The sequence below is a fragment of the Echiichthys vipera genome (assembly GCF_963691815.1).
Source record: "Echiichthys vipera genome assembly, chromosome: 3".
Classification (NCBI taxonomy): Eukaryota; Metazoa; Chordata; class Actinopteri; order Perciformes; family Trachinidae; genus Echiichthys; species Echiichthys vipera.
In genome coordinates this window covers 6,295,637-6,307,673 of record NC_139828.1, presented here as the reverse complement: position 1 = coordinate 6,307,673, position 12,037 = coordinate 6,295,637, and the positions used below count along the sequence as shown (strand labels likewise).

The 12,037-nt window shown below is 44.6% G+C and overlaps 1 protein-coding gene across 1 annotated transcript; it reads right to left on the bottom strand.

Annotated features, from left to right (window-relative positions):
* Window positions 1-1,515: 1,515 nt before the first annotated feature.
* Window positions 1,516-2,756, bottom strand: sox2 (SRY-box transcription factor 2; the record flags this gene model as incomplete). The annotated part of the gene is made up of 1 exon (XM_083940492.1): window positions 1,516-2,756. The coding sequence occupies exon 1, from the start codon at window positions 2,482-2,484 to the stop codon at window positions 1,516-1,518; it is 969 nt and encodes a 322-aa protein (XP_083796618.1). The 5' UTR covers window positions 2,485-2,756.
* Window positions 2,757-12,037: the final 9,281 nt, after the last annotated feature.

Genomic DNA, 12,037 nt, shown 5'->3' with positions numbered 1-12,037 from the left:
GTGCTCATCCCTCCCTCAGGCTCCTGCTCCATGCAACAACAGGCCCAAACACGTCTACAGTATAAGACATAACACACTATTAAATTAATTTATAAAGGATAATGTATGTTTTTTTTAATTGGGCCTCGACAGCAATGCTTATTGGTGTTTATTTAAATTGATAGAAGAGGAGAAATGACAGTCTATACCTGGGGATGTCGGTGGAAAAACCTCCCCCCTTTTTAGGACACAGGGCGCAAACTTTGGCCTGATGGAGCCGTCCGCGGGCACTAGAACATAGAAAACCACGACGCACAAGCGGGGTTATTTGATCAGTGGGCTTTAAAGAGAAGGAGAAGAAGAAGAAATGTGTGTTATATTTGTCAGGTGAAGTCTGATATTTTTGCATTCAGAGAAATTCAAATAAAAAAAAAAGTCAGTTTTACAGGAAATAAGAAGAAAGAGAGCAAAGAGGCCAATTGGACTTCCCCGCGCGCACACCATAAAACGACAGAAATAAAAATCAAAACTCAAACAATTTTCAAGTATCCAAATTTCCAAAATTTATTCATTTCAAACTGCATATTGAAAAAAAAAATATACTCAGCTGAAATCGTAACTGTTATAAGGATGGTATTAGTTCCGGTATATATGTACATGGAGCGGTTGGCTTCTGCGTACAGGCCACACAATTTTTAAAATACAACTACGGGAATGGATTTTTTTTTTGGGAAATAAAAACTTAAAATATCACAGTAAATATACAGAAAATTGTACAAATCAATGAGGAAAAGAAAGAGCACAAGCGTCATACCTCTAACAGATGAAAAGTGGGAGACGGAAGTATAAATTAACAACCTATATTTGAAGCAGTGTGAGAGGGGAAAAAAGTGTCTTATCTTCTTCTTCTTTTTTATGTCAGAGAAATTAAAAACGTTTAGTAAAAACAGTATTACCTGCTCGGTTCTTATGTCCCTTCTCTGTCCAGTGTTTGCAGTAAGACAGGAGCATAACTGATCGCTCCGGCTCTGCCACCGTCACTTTTTAATATTGTTTCTGCAGAACTGGCGTTGCTTTTATATAATAATTCAAAAATAAAAATAAAACACAAAAAATGTAAAGGAAAAGAAAAATGCAACCTCTCGCAGTTTAAACAAACAATTTCATCTGATTGTAATGTGTCTTTGATAAATACTGTACAAAAGGTGATTGCAATAATAAAACATTTGATTGCGGCTCCCACTTTCTAGTCTTCCCGAAACTTCCCTCCGCCGGTGGAGAGGGGGGCTCTCCCGCCGGTCCCTCTCGAGCTTCCGTAGAATAAAATAAAAGAAAGAAAGAAAAAAAAAAAGAGTCGTGTGTCCTTTTTTCCTGGAGACTTCTATACAACTTTTTCCCACCCCGAAATTTTTCTGTACAAAAATAGTCCAACGTTAATCGTCCACAGTTTCTCTTATAAAAGTTCATTTTTTTCTCTCTCTCTCTCTCTCTTTCTCTCTCTCTCTCTCTTTCTTTCTCTCTGCTTTTTTGTGTCTCTTACATGTGTGTTAACGGCAGCGTGCCGTTGATCGTCGTCCCGGGCACGGTGCTCTGGTAGTGCCCGGACATGTGTAGCCTGGTTTGGGCGGTCTGCTCGCTGACCTCCGCCCCGGGCAGGTACATGCTGATCATGTCCCTCAGATCTCCGCTTTGACAGCCCGGGCCGGCCCGGTGGGAAGACGAGGTGACGACGGGCGGGCTGGAGCTGCTGGACTCGGACTTCACCACCGAGGAGGGCCCCATGGAGCCCAGGGCGGTCATCCCCGGCGTGCTTTGCTGGGAATAGGACATGGAGTATGTCGGGGAGCCGTTCATGTAGCTCTGGGAGCTGGCCATGGTGTTGTACTGCAGCGCGCTCATGTCGTAGCGGTGCATGGACTGCATCTGGCTCGGGTTGTGCGCGTTCAGCCCCGGGTGCTGGTAGCTCAGCTGGTCCTGCATCATGCCGTAGCCACCGTTGGTCCAGCCGTTCATGTGCGCCGCATAGCTGTCCATCCGCTGGTTCACCCCGCCGCCCAGCCCGCCCCCCACTCCTACACCGACCCCAGCTCCCATCCCGTTCCCTCCCGGAGTCAGCAGCCCGCCGGGCAAGGTGTACTTGTCCTTCTTCATGAGGGTCTTGGTTTTCCGCCGGGGCCGGTATTTGTAATCCGGATGCTCCTTCATGTGCAGGGCCCGCAGCCTCTTGGCTTCGTCTATGAAAGGTCTCTTCTCGCTCTCCGACAGAAGTTTCCACTCTGCGCCCAGCCTCTTGCTTATCTCCGAGTTGTGCATTTTGGGGTTTTCTTGCGCCATCTTCCTCCTCTGGCCCCGGGACCACACCATGAACGCGTTCATGGGTCTCTTGACCCGCTCTGGACTGTTTTTCTGGTTGGGGCCGGTGCCGGACGTGTTGGTGTTGCCCGAGCCCCCCGTGTTGGTCTGGGGAGCCGGGGGCTTCAGTTCAGTCTCCATCATGTTATACATCGGGAACAGCTTTTAGTTTGGAGCTCCCGAGCAGAGGAAGAAGAAGAAGAAGAAGAAAAAAAAGCCACCGAGACAAACTCCACGAGCCAGAGGCAGGACAGTGAGGAGCGCAGGGCTGCTGCGAAAAGTTACCTGTCGATTTTTTCTCTGCAACTTTTTCCTCTCTGGACAAAAACAACACGCACCAAGCCGCGTCTCCACACACTCTCTCCCTCTCTCTCTCTCGCTCTCTCTCTCTCCCTCTCGGTGAGTGTGTGTCAGAGCGTGTGTGTGTGAGTGTGTGTGACAAAGAGCCTTCTCCCAATAGGTCCCCGCTATGTTGTGTCCACAAAACTTCTCCAGTCGCTCCTCCGAAAAAGCATCAACAAACTGTACTTTTGCGCCTGTGTCCGCCTGAGCCTTGACAACTCCAGATAGTTTTTGAACAAGTTAATAGACAACCATTCATGTGACGGGGCTGTCAGAGAATAAATGGCTTCGACCTGGCCAATCAGAGCCGGCCTGCTCCCCTGACACACCAATGGGAGACATTGATTAGCATAAAGGGGCGGGGTCAGCTCTGCCCCGAGACGCACGCATACACGCACTCTCGGGCTGCCCATATGAGCCAATGTAAAGTGCATATTTACTATTTCCAGGCTTCTGGGGGTATTTCTGTGTGGATATGTACATGGTGGCACTTTATGAGCATTTCCTATTATTAACCAGAGGAAGAGGAAGTTTCAGTAGGTTTTTAAAATGTTTTAAAAATGAGAAAGTGTCTTTTTTCAAACTTTACCAGTAAAATAGGATTAAAAACTTCCATAATAAATAAAAAAATGCGTTTTAGGATTTCTAATAAAAAGTGTTTTTTATATGTAAAGCCTACATTTTAACAGTACATCTAAATGCAGCCGTGATAAACAAGAATAGAAATAATTCAAAAGTGCGGTATGAATGCATGAAACGCTGACATTAATGGTGTCACTGTCGTGTTATCTCGAACAGCATTGTTCTGACAGGAAGTCGTGGCCCGTGACACTGCCGTTGTTCAAAATCAAAAAGTCACTAATGCCCCCACTTACGGCCCCAATAACATAACACTTAAATAAACTTTGTTAGTTAACTCAAAGCGTTGAATGGCGGCGGTGCGTGTGTGTGTGTGTGTGTGTGTGTATGTGTGTGTGTGTGTGGGGGGGTGAGGCCACGGCTGGTTTTTAGCGTTGAAAAGAGGAAAGGTAATCCAAGATGTTTCCCCCAGTCCTTTTGTTTAGTGAAGTTGAATGCCAACACACAGAAGGCAGACGGGGCTCATCTCAGCACAAATAAGCGGTTTTTGTTTGGGATGTTGTCGCTACATCTGTCCGGACAAAGCCCCAACTCCACTCCACTTCCACCGCCACAGTGCTGCTGTTGTTGTTGGGGCTTTGTAGTGGTGGAGGGGGGGAACGGCCTACCGGGGACACGAGGGGAGGGGGGGAGAAAAAAAAGGTGAGGAATATTTTAAGATAAAGTGTATTTGCACAAAAGGCCCGGCTCATTCATATAAGCCTGAACAAGCGTGTCGGCCAATTAGTGTGAATGAAAAGCGGCCTCCACCTGCTTCACTCTACTCTGGATCAAACCGACCAAGCGGCGATTATGATCGAATAAAAGCAGCATCGTCGCGTCTGAAGTCGAATAATTCACTCGTATAGTTTTAATGTCCAAAAACGACCAAACTTTTTTAAGGTTGGAAGTGTTGGTGCCACTTGTTTTGCTCCTTTTCCCCTGGATCTCCATCTGAAGCTGAGGCGTCCTGCTGCGTGACACCAGCGCCGCCTACTGGACACAGAGAGAACTACAGGCACCTCCAAAAAGCCCAGACAGGTTTCCCTCAATTTAGAGAAGGAACAGAGAGTGTATGTTTGCAAATGCTTAAAAATAAATACAAATAAAATCACCACTAATCGAAAATCACAAGAGAGATTCAGTCCCAACGCGGCGCGTCTGGATCTGCACCCACACGACCCCGATAATGAAAGATGGATCAAGTACGCGCACCTGAAATAATGTAATTGAAATGCGTGTCTCTAGATTAAAATCGTAATTGAAAGTGAATAGATCAAGCCTTATTATTTTGTTTTAGTCATTCCATAATAAATGGAGGAGCGGAGCCCCCGTGCTCTCATTATGCCGGCCCCGGCAACCTTACATAAGATTCATCTTGTGCTTAATAGGCTGCGAGAGGCGACACATGCAGCTCGCTCCATTATAATGCAAGGTTGAAATGGGCCGCTCGGCTGCTATCTGCATCTGAGTGTGTTCCCCGCTACCTCTAATCTGCTTATGATAATAAAGGAACAGCGGGGCCCCGCGGCTCTCTGAAAGCAAGGCCCCCATCCAGCCGGGAATGGCCCTGCATCCACAATCATCCTGAATTAAAAGCCGTTGTTTGACAAAAACCAGGAGAAACTAGCGGGGCGGCTCCCCCAGACCACTTGTAAGCCCTCCCGCTACACCAGGTTGGGATGGATACAACAAATATACGGCGAGCCGCACGCTGGGATATCAAAATAGTGTTTTGTGGTCGCGCAAATTTGAGGTGTCGGGAGCACTGGAAAAACAAGCGAGGGGAAAAGAGCAACACTATAAAAGTGAAGCAGGATCCTGACGGCAGCCGCGAGGACAGGGCGCGGGTTTGAAGTGTTGGAAAAGTGAGAAAATGCTAAATTAAATGTGCGCGCTCGCAGGGAAATTGGTGCATTTTTATCCCCATAAAATGCGCACGCGCCCAAATCTGAGGCTGCAGGTATTAATTGTGTTAAATGTGTGTTTGCAGATGTGACAGTGAGAGACACAGATTCCAGGTGAAATGGGAATAAACGTCTTCTGTTGCCACTAGGGGCCGTGCCAGAAGCTGGGCACGCAGCCGAGTAGATACTTAAAAACAGTAATAAGTTGGACTTACATGAGAAATTATTATTTTTTTAGATGAGGAGGAATAAAACAGTTCTGATTTTTTTAAAAGGATATTTAGCTTTTAGACAGATGTTCAAATGATGTATTTTTTTTAAAGTGTTATTACATTTTCTTTATTCGTTCCGAAATAAATTTGTACAAATATAATATTTTTATTATTTAGTGCCGTGATAACTGAACTAAAATAAATACTAAATACTTTATTCAGGTCGTTACATTTACAAGATTTCGTTAAACACATAGGGTATAGTGGATTATAGTGTAAATCGAGAATAGTGACATATAAGGTGAGGATATCATTTAAAATATTATGCACAATAAAGTCAAATAAATGTCTTAAACGCGCGCCCGTAGAAGTCACACTAACCCCGAGCGCTCTGGGTGATGTGTATTTGATTTCACCTGTTTGGAAATAAACATACATATATTAAATGAATTACCTGAAGAAACACATTTGAGATTTTATGACCAAATATTCTGTCTGCACAGATGATCCAGTGTGTGTGTGTGTGTGCGCGCGCTTGTGTGTGTGTGTGTGTCGAGCAGAAAACCATAGCGGCCAACAACAACTCAGGCAGTGCAGCTCATGATGCCATGCGGTGTCATTCCACAACACTGCATGTTTCACTCACACACACACACACACACACACACACACACACACACACACACACACACACACACACACACACACACACACACACACACACACACACACACACTTACTGCCAGTTTGGGAGTTGTCGTCCTCTCGTCTTGATTGGCACAAATTAAAAAAGTTGCCGTGTCTCTCAACCTCCTCCATAGTTTCCCTCTCGCTTCTCTGGGCGAGGATGCCACAACATGTCCGGGACCGAGCTCCCGAAGCCGGCCGTGAAAAACCTCTACCCGGCACCCTCCAGCGCGTTGCCCCCATTCCCCCGGTAGTCCGCGCGTTTTCTATCCGGCAGCCGGCTCGCTTTGTCCGGCGTGCTGCCCCGTGGAGCCCCGCTGTCTGTGTGGAGCTCCGCTGTCTTCTTTCCGCGAGCCCTGCAACAAGAAAAGCCGTTTATGGCGACACACAATGTGAAAAGGGGGCCGATTTAAAAAGGAGAAGAATGCAAGCAAGAACAACAAAAGTCAGTTATAGCAAAGTCTATGCCTCTCCTCTCCTATCTTCCACCCCCTAGCTTAGCCCACATAATGAGCAGGAAAAAGCTTTATATTTTGTTCACTGGGTATTCACAGATAATTTGAAGCCATTGTTTCTGCCACAGATGGTTCTTTTTAATACAATAACGGTGCTCTTTGTGAATAGCGAGCCCACAATAAAAATCTAAAGCGTCCTCCTGAATAACCATTTTGTTCTCTCTTGTATAGGCCGAACAAAAGCTCCAGTGAGGTAATGGCCTGCCTTATTGAAAGCCTCAGAATGGGGATTTGATAAAGATTTTTCTTTTTTTCCGCTCCTTTTTTTTCCTCCCTTTTGCACAAAGTACAAGGCAATGTCAAAGCGAAAGTGACACTGCATGGAAAGGGAAAAAAGGGGCTTTAAAAAGTGCACGCGGTTGCAGGTTACAATGATTATTATTATTGTTTTATTATTATTGTTATTATCATCATCATTATAGTGCTATTATTTACATTTCTTAACTTTGTGCCAAAGTCAGAGGTGAGGGGTTGTTTTTGAGGGCTGCAGCACAGTCAGGTGCAGGCGTGTTATGGATTTTACAATGGAGCTTAAATCCAGAATACATTAGCCTCCAAAGGTCTGCTGTGGATTTGGCACAGTCTCATAATTTTGCATAGGGTGAGTCAAGTTGTGCCTGATAGAATTAAGTATTCAGGGCGCATACCCGTGGTGTTTTGCAGAAACCTCCTGTTTCTAATTCTCCCCCTTTTCACTACAATGGCCCAGAAAATATTGCATGGCCTTAAAGCGTTGATAAGGCGCTGTGAAATGTCATAAACGCATGGATGTTAATGGGGGCAGAGCAGGTAGACTAATGTAACCCGCTGTGGTTGGGGTGTACGCCTGCAGGTGTGCGCAGCCAACATGTCTCAGCTCCTCCAGGATGGATCCTGCAGCCATGCGCAGGCCACCTCGGTGTGTCCACGGTTGATGTCATTTGTAATTAACTCATGGCTAATCAATAAAGCGTTTAAAGGAGAGCACAATGGACACACAGGGGATGATCCCAAGCCAAACATATTGGATGTCAGTGATCGTTACAAGGTGAGGACACCCTGTCCATCACAGGGGCGATGCAGCAGGAAGAGATAGGGCCACTAGATGAAGGGGTGAGGAGGAGAGGGGAATGAATGAATGGAGGAAGGAGAGAAGGGAAGGGAGGAAAGAGACAGGAGAGGTGAGGAGAAGAGAGCAAGGAATCCCATTTCAACTTGTCTGGGGTAGTTCACGCAGATACACGCACAGATTCTCCTTCAGGAACCACTTCCCCTCAGCCTGGGCCTATAGCAACCACATGTATCAACACCCATGCACACGCTGGATTAAGAACCCACATCTCACAACAGCATGTCACAATGGGAAAAAACATCAGTGACATGTATTTAGGATTGTTTAGCACTCCCTAGCCGGGTTATATTATCAGTACACTGAGGAAAAACACAGCATGTGGAACTGCAGATGAAAAAGGAGAATAATTGCACCGCTGCAAAAGGTTTTAGAAGTGACAAAAAGTAAATGTTTTGGTCGTAACACCATCGACATCTTCTTTTCTCAGTGTGCCGGCAATTTCCCTCCTGCCATATGGAGCAGCTCACTTCTTAAAAAGGCTGAATTTAAGAGCACAGCCTCTTTTCACATACGTCTGAACTAAATCAGTTCCTCTCTGTTTCATTGCAAAGATAAAAAAGAAAGGACAATATAAATAGTCATTGCAGTTATTCAGCTTCTTGACACCATCACCGGTGGCAAATGGCTGTAAAACGCCTTTTAATTATTTTTTTTAACCTGCATTACTTTCATGAATAATTGCCCATTTTGCAGAATTATCAGTCTGTGAAATCTACTAAAATCTACTAAGTTATAAATTTAAATTTCTTGCATTTAGCAGTTTACAGCAGAATAAACACAACAGGAGAACGAGGGGAACAACAATGTGTGCATGCGCAACACAATGCGTACACATCTTCGATCTTATAAAGGGAATTACGTTTACATCAAATAACCAAAAACAGAGTTGCTGACAGGTGCTCTTCGGCAGTGCACCGCGGGAACACCGCAGCGGATAGCAGTCGGTCAGACGGGCTGAACGCAGGAGAGGAGAGGAGAGGAGAGGAGAGGAGAGGAGAAGCAGCAGAATCAGCAGCAGGGGGAAGATTCAAAGACTCAGAGACAAACAGAGGAGCAGAGAAAGAGAGAGAGAGAGGATCAGTGCTCTCAGAGTGAAAAGGCTTAGCGGGAACCAAATGTGACTTTGGCTCTTTATCTGATCAATCTGTGCCATATAGTGTATAGACTCACGGACATACCACTCTTATTAGACAGCCGGGGCACTTTTAATTAGAAACCCATCTGCAGAGGCCGACTGTGAAAGCACGAGTCCAGCGGCACCACGAGAGCCTTTAGAAACACCAGCATCATCACTGAATGCTAATGCCTTTTCACATTGAATCCCTCAATTGACATGTGCACACTCATTTGGATATATACAAACACACACACACACACACACACACACATGCATGCATACACACTCATTTTCCATATGCATGAGGGTGGACACATTTACTGCGTCTGTTTTGTGTATTTTCTCGCACCTCGGCCTGATGGGAGATCCACAGTGGGCTCCCTTTGTATATCTGTGTAGTTGTGTGTGTTTGGGTGTGTGTGTGTGCGGGATACAGACACATTGACACAGTAATCAGTGAGGGGGGGGGGGGGGGGGTCTATCGAGGGAGATGTGGCCAACCAACTGTCAATCATGTCTCATAGACACACACGCACACACACACACACACACACACACGGCTATACTTTCCCTTGAGGAGAAACAGTAGTGTTGTTGAGCGGCTGTTTTGAGGCTCATGTCGGGTCACTGTAAAGGTCCATAACATCACCTCAGATATGTTTAATACTGAGTCATCCTCACCGTCAAACATCCCTCCTGCCCTGAAATGTATCATCTTAAAGGTCGATCGATATTCGGTTTGCAGAAAGGACGTTTCCATTCGATCTGCAAACACGGTACATCAGCAGACACTGTATTAAACCGTTTGAATCTAGATGTGGAGCATTAAAGGTGGAGTCTGTGATTCCAATCTAATACGCTCTGAATGCACTAAAAAATGTTGGTAATCACACAACACCCTTACAACAATAATAGCTACTAACAGTTTATGGATATCTGCTTAATCTTGATGAAATAACGCGGCAACTGAATTTAAAAACACACCTGTCCTCTCTAAACAGAGCCAGCCCCCCCCCCAAACAAAACTCTCCAGTATGGTTAAATTTGCAATAGAGGGTCTCATGTTTAATTGTAGACATGTAGACAGGATCGTGTATGTCTGCACCGACAAGGCAGCCAATCAGAGAGGCTCACTTCCTGTAATCCAAGTCCTATTTTATACTCTTTTACTTGTCTGACAACAGTAAAATATGACAATGTGAACTACATTACTGTCCCACTCTACCAGATGATGTAATGGCCAGCTTCAATGTTGCTTTACAAGTTCCCGCGTGGACGCACAACTTTTCAAGAAAGACTTGAAAATGCTAGTGCGGACATAAATCTCCATATGTAAACAGCATTTTCAACTTTATCTGCTGTAGTACGGACACGGTCGGACTCTGAGAAGTGCAGGGCAGACACAGTAAAGTTGAGGATTAGAGCTCCAGAGATACTGAAAAATGCTGACCCCCAGGAGGGAGGGAGGGAGGTTGGTCAGTCAATCGTGCAGCTGTTTGTTCAGGAACCAAAGACACGCAGACACAGCTGTCAGGTATTTACAGAACAAAACACTTCAGCGGCATCCCATTAATGAAGAATGCCGCATAAACAGTTTAAACAGAGACGGTTTCCGCCGGAAAAGTCACAATACTTTACAGTTACGGTGCGTGTGAACAGACGACTGTGTTTAACGAGCCTGGGCCGCAACGTTGAATGTAAGTGTTGATGAATAAGATCAGGAAAAACAGATTTGACTATAAAATTAGTGTTTGTCAGCCGTGCTATCAGCGTGGCTCTGAGGAGGGATATTCATGGTCCCAGTGAAGGTTGACATTTTTGATTTTGAGGGAAAAAACTCAACGACTGTTGGATACATTGCTGTGAAATTTGGTATAGACATTCATGTCCCCTTAAGATAAAAGAGTTTTAACTTTGGTGGATCTAAACCCCACAGAGCGCTGGTTCTCAAACTGTGGCACTCAAGCTCTCTCTGGTGGTTCTCAAATCACCCAAATTTAAAAAAAGGAAAAAATTACTAAGAAAATTTAATACATTCAAAATACTACAACATTTCGAAAGAAAACACTTAAACTTTTATGGTCCAGGAAATGTAATTTACAACAAGTTTAGCGTTCCCTGTAATATTATTGTTTCAATATCAGCCTGTTACGCGTTCACGGTCATGAGTAACGAGCTACACTGTGGTGGCAAAAGTGTATATCAGCATGTTAGCATGGTGATCTTTTAGGTTCACAGAGCTGCTAATGTGACGAGAGGTTATGTTTTCGGTTTGGTTTCTTTGCTTTTCCGACAGCAGGATTATGGAAAAACTATGCAAATGTCCCCAGGTGTGTGTGGGAGGCACTGACACACAATAACCAGGTACATATAACAGGCCCATTTCATCCAGAACATACAGTATAGTGTTCTCTACAGCGGGAAGGAACCAGAGCAACAATTAAAGAACCAAGTTAAACATCACAAATCCACTCATCCAACATGTAGGGAATAGAGTTTGACTTCAGATTAAGCATGAGATTAGGCAGGATGGATACATGCAGTCACTACTACACACTGAGATTATCCAGATGATGATTAAAGTTACATTTTAGCAGATTAAGCATTCATGGAGAGCGTTTATAATGTTTAAATACTTGATTACCCACAAACTAATACCATTTAAGGACCACTTCATGACAACCAAATCATGACTGATGGTTGCTAACGGCTACGTGACTGACATATTAGAAAGCAACAAATCATCCTATTGGATTAATCAAACGCTCGCTAAAAACACAGAAGGCCCGATGATCAGATCAGCGAGATATTCCACTGACATCGCATTAAAATGACGATTCATATAACAGTCAACTCAATCCATTTGATAGACAGCTAATAACGATCACCATCAACACCGATAATAACCGATTACTTATAAGACTCGACGAGCGTCAGAAAACGTGTTGGATGGCTAATATGCAATTAGAGCGTTTGGTGGTTTTTCAGTGCAGAATAAAGTAAAAAAAAAAACATGTAATCAGAACATGAGATCAGACAGATGGAGAAGCCTGCGTTAATGTAACTTATTCACTGAGCTGATTGAGGGTTATTAATGATCAAGTCAGATTAAGCTGCAGGCCGCCTGAAAGGACGGCTCTCGTCATTTGAGTGACTTTTTAAAGATGTTTCTGCAGACGCTGATGCTGCACGAGAGG